The sequence below is a fragment of the Solanum tuberosum genome, unplaced genomic scaffold, assembly GCF_000226075.1.
Source record: "Solanum tuberosum cultivar DM 1-3 516 R44 unplaced genomic scaffold, SolTub_3.0 scf00865, whole genome shotgun sequence".
Taxonomy (NCBI): Eukaryota; Viridiplantae; Streptophyta; class Magnoliopsida; order Solanales; family Solanaceae; genus Solanum; species Solanum tuberosum.
The window spans coordinates 9,025-14,102 of record NW_006239778.1 but is presented as its reverse complement, the minus strand read 5'-3'; the positions used below and the strand labels follow the sequence as shown (position 1 = coordinate 14,102).

General features: G+C 32.2%; 1 protein-coding gene and 1 long non-coding RNA gene across 2 annotated transcripts in view; both read left to right on the top strand.

Annotated features, from left to right (window-relative positions):
• The window catches only part of LOC107057741 (2-isopropylmalate synthase A-like), an 11,475-nt gene extending 8,920 nt beyond the window's left edge, over positions 1–2,555 (top strand). Inside the window, exons 2-4 of the mRNA XM_015305581.1 lie at positions 1,841–2,088; positions 2,219–2,418; positions 2,550–2,555. Coding sequence (XP_015161067.1) covers positions 1,841–2,088; positions 2,219–2,418; positions 2,550–2,555 — 454 coding nt within the window. The remainder of the gene's footprint in view (positions 1–1,840; positions 2,089–2,218; positions 2,419–2,549) is intronic.
• Positions 2,556–4,044: 1,489 nt separating this feature from the next.
• On the top strand, positions 4,045–4,654 carry LOC102581642 (uncharacterized). The gene is made up of 3 exons (XR_001472519.1): positions 4,045–4,141; positions 4,466–4,499; positions 4,591–4,654. It is a non-coding gene; the product is annotated as an uncharacterized lncRNA (long non-coding RNA).
• The last annotated feature ends 424 nt before the right edge of the window (positions 4,655–5,078 follow it).

Below are 5,078 nucleotides of genomic sequence, written 5' to 3'. Positions count from 1 at the left end.
TAATTTTAGGATTATAAAACTGAACCTAATCAGATTAGACCCCTAAATTATTACTAAAAATGAATTAAATATGATTGGGTAAGGAAATGACCAAAATACCCCTCACTATTTTCGACTAACTTTCCTTACCTGGACAACCTAACTTCAAAGTGTCATATCTCACTCATCCGACCTGGAAACTTATCAAACTCGGTGGCGTTAGAAAGAAAAATTCAAAGATATTTCCTACAGTATCTGGTAGAACACCTAACTCATCCTGAGCTAGGAGTTATGGTCATTTGAAGTCGTCCCAAAACTCATACTTAGCTTAGCTTGTAAAATTTTAGATTTTGCTATTTCCAAATTAATTCTTTTTGGAACTCAATGTGCTACATCTAGTGACCTTAACACTTAAGAAATTTTTAATTCCTTGGTAAAATCTCACTCACTACAAAGAACGGTTTGAGTCTTAGTTCGAAAAATTTTCTCGGGTGTTACAATATGGAAACTCAGTACTCAGAACTCAAGAACTCAAGGACTCAAGAACTCGAAACACAACAACACTACTCATCTCATGAATATTCAATTCATAGGGTTCATGTTAAAATATATACATGAACGAATCAACTCAAGAATCTTAATAAATAACATATACCATTTCAATAATTAGGTATAGAATTTCAAAAAAGAATCAGGAACTCAATAACTCAAAATCAACTTATCTCAAGAATACTCAAATCTAGGGATAGAATTCTAGATTACTCTTTTACTGATTTAAAAGTAGATGTGGGTGTGAGGACGAACTAGTCCAACACTATGATATCCTTACATACCTGAAAGAAAAGAACAAGGTTCTTGAAGAATCTTGAAGAAAAACTTGATTAGAAGCCTTGAAACCCTAGCTTGAAGTTAAACAATCAAGAAAACCTTTTCTTGAGATTCTTGAATTAGTTTCTTGAAACTCTATGGCCAAGAATTATGATTTTCATTAGTGATTCATAATTGTATGGAGGAATTTGAGTTGAAAAGAATGGAATTCTTGGAGAAAGACTTACCTTAAAGAAGAATCTTGAAAAGATTGAAACAATCTTGAATAGAGTCTTCTACTTTGATTTTTCCTTAGGGTTTTGTCCTTAGGGTTTGAGAGAGAAGAGAATGATGAATTAAGAGACTAAAATCAAATTGTTTTGGGTCTTTGATTATTCAAGAAGTTCGTTAAGGATTTTCTTAGAGGTAAAAAGAAAAAAATGACCTTTTTTAATGTTTTCCCGTCGGCTAATTCATCACAACACTATATCCGGTTACAAAAATGGTCATAACTTTTTACTCAAAATTTGGATTGATGCGAAATTGGTGGCGTTGGAAAGAAGATTCAAATACCTTTAATTTGATAGGTTATGGGCCACGTAACTCTTTATATTCTAAGAGATATGGTCCTTTGAAGTTGACCTAAGTTGAATCTTACATCAAAACTTAATCGGTAAGGAAGCTTTCAACTCAACTTTGTGCTAGGAGTTTCTAGTGACCTTAATTGATACCCAAAATCATTCCCACACTAAAGCATTTACTTTTACACATATGGGCAATTTAAGAATCACCCGATATGACCCTATAAGCAAATGAAGAATGGTTCCAGTCTTAACTTAAAAAATTTCGAAGTGTTACAATTTCCACCAAGACAAGTCAGCCTCAACCCAACGATACGAAATAAATGCGAAAAGTAATCAGGAATAACATAAAAATGGAAAACTTAGTCATTCTAATATAAACTCAAAACCTAGTTGTCACGAGTACAAGCCACTAATATAAATATAGAATTGAAAGAGAAGTACAATTCTGAATGTCTTTGTCTCTAAAATAGAACAAAACATAAAATAAGGAACAAGAGGACCCGCCGGAATGACAAATTCTCTGATCCTAACTATGTTTCAATTTTCGACACGACGCTTCGTGATGGAGAGCAGGCTCCTGGTGCCTCCATGATGGCTACACAAAAGATGGACATTGCATGTCAGCTCGTCAAGCTTGGTGTTGATGTATTTGAGGCTAGTTTTCCAGCTTCCTCTGAGATTGAGTTTGAGCTTGTAAAGTGTATAGCACATGAAATTGGTAATGTTAAATTAAATGATCATTATTTAACAAAATGTTATATATATATATATAAAAAATAAAATATATATATATATATATATATATATATATATATTACCATGTGCGTATTTATATTATATCTCAACAGGTAATAGCGTAGATGAAGAGGGATATGTACCAATGATTTGTGGTATGGCGAGATCTACTAAGGAAGATATCGATAGAGCTTGGGAGAGTTTTAAGTATGCAAAGACACCGATGATTTGTACGTTTATCGCGACAAGCGATATACATATGAAATATAAATTGAATATGAGTAGAGAAGAAGTTGTGGAGAGAGCGAGAATGGTGGGTTATGCCAGAAGTCTTGGGTTTGAGCATGTTAGGTTTGGCTTGGAAGTTGCTACAAGGTTTGTAATATTTGTCATATTTATATTTTTACCATATGGTGTATATATACTTATTATTATTTTTGTCAGATCTGATAAGGAGTTTGTTTATCATATTATTAGAGAAGTTATTAAAGCTGGTGCAACATGCATTTGTGTTGCTGATACTGTTGGATGCAATTTGCCAAATGAATTTGCACAACTAATTGTTGACATAAAAGCCAATACATTAGGTATCCAAAATGTGATCCTTGCAGCACATTGTCACAATGATCTTGGACTTGCTACTGCCAACACATTAGCTGTATGTATTAGCTTCCAACTATTCCCTCTGTCCACTTTTAATTGTCAATAAAAAAAAAATTTAGAGTCAAATTCTACAATGTATTTTGAAAATTAGTCAAATTAATTTTTAAAAAACGCAACATGACTATTAAAAGTGAACAGAGGGAGTACTTCGTTTCTAAAGTTACATATCGTTAGTTTGAGTCTGATACGGCGATGGAATTCAGGGAATTTGTGTAGGGGTAAGACAAGTAGATGTAACCATCAATGGTATTGGTGAAAGAGCTGGAAATGCTTCTCTAGAAGAGGTGGGAGAGAATAAACTTTAATTATATAATTATTTCTACTTTTTTGTACTTATAAACTTGTACTTTTTCTATATAGATAGCAATGGCCATAAAATGTCGTGGAAAGGACGTACTAGGTGGTGTCTATACTGGGATTAATACAAAGCATATATTTACCACAAGCAACATGGTATGTATATATAGTATTTTAGTTGTTAAAATGAATAATGCATATAATAATATTGTTATATATATGCAGGTAGAGGAGTATAGTGGTCTTAAGTTGCAGCCACATAAGGCCATTGTTGGCGCTAATGCTTTTACTCATGAAAGTTGAATTCATCAGGTCAATTTTATTTAGTTAATACTATATTTATCTAACTCAATATTTCAAGGAAAAATTACCCTAGGTATATATTTAAGATTCTAGCTAGTGTGACATATTTATTTAGTTCAAAACTCTTTTTTTTAACCCATCATCCTAGTGTGACATATTTATTTAACAAAACGAGGAAACACAGTCTAAAGAGTCTGAGTCTGAACAGATAGACTAAGAAATAAAGATGAATCCACAGCAATACGGCATCCATAATTCAAGGTGCATAAGACCTTATAAAAAGGCATCAAATGTCAATTTTCGATATAGTTAAGAGTCATCCTCTTCCCCATTTTTTAACAACGCTAGCTACAAACAAAAGCGGTCCTTCAAATTTCATTGCATTTTTCATTTTAGACTTAGCTTGTTCCTATTCAAGAAATTTACTTATTTTAGATTTTTTTTAACAATCAGCCAAAAATTTAAAATGTATGTAATAAAATTATGAATGACACTACAAAAATGACGAATCAAATAAGAAAATGTGGTATTTACACCCAATTTAAATATTAAGAATTTAATTGTAGAAATAAAAATCAAAGAAAACTATGTACAAGCTATTTAAATAATTAAAAAGGTATTTGAATTTATTCTTTTTTTTTTTGTGTGTGCTATTCTATGTACTTAATTTAGGATGGAATATTAAAGAACAGAGGCACATATGAATTTATATCTGCTGAAGATGTTGGATTTATTCGTGCTAGTGAACACGATATTAAATTGGGAAAACTCAGGTACACACTATTGATTTTTTATTGATATCAGTATGACTCGATTATTGCATTATTGTCATTACTATTCTTTTCGCTTTATTTCATTGTTGTTATTTCTTTCATTTTTGTACTCTCTTTTTCAAATTGCTTTGAAATGCTTTACTTAAATCGATAGTCTATCGAAATCAACTTCTCTATCTCTACGAGATAGGGGTAAGGTTTGTGTACACTCTACCTTCTTCACTTGAGGAATTACACTGAATTTGTTGTTGTTATTGATATGGTTCAATAGATATTTGTTTTTTTTTCTAAAATAAATATCATGCATTCTTATATTTTGTGCAGTGGACGTCATGCATTGAAAATTAAAATGCTTGAGGTATGATACATATACTAAGATTTCAACAATTAAATTATGATATTATTATATATGAATGTGCATCAACTACACCCATTTTATTTTGTCATAGCTTGGATATAACTTTGAGGAAAAACAACTTGGGGACCTCTTTTGGCGATTCAAGTCAATGGCTGTGTAACACCCCAGAATTTTTTTGAGCCAAGACTCGAACTGTTCTTCGTAGTGAGTGAGATTTTTTCAAGGAATTTAAAATTTCTTGAGTGTTAAGGTCACTAGAGGTAGCACCTTAAGTTTCAAGAAGAACTTAAGAGAAAAGTATTCAAGTCATTCCTAGTTTTTCTTAAGTTTTGGGTCAACTTCAAATGACCATAACTCCTAGTACAAGATGATTTAGGTGAGCTACAAGATAGAAAATAAAAGCCCTTCGAGTCCTCTTTCCAACGTCGCCGAGTTTACTAAATTCTGAGCTTTGAGTAAAAAGTTATGATAGATTTACTAATGTAGCGCAAACCTGGCAGCAGCTCCGCGACGCGGAGCCAACACGGACCTCACTGCCTGGTGAAAAATAGTTCCGACTCCCAGCTCATTTTAATTATT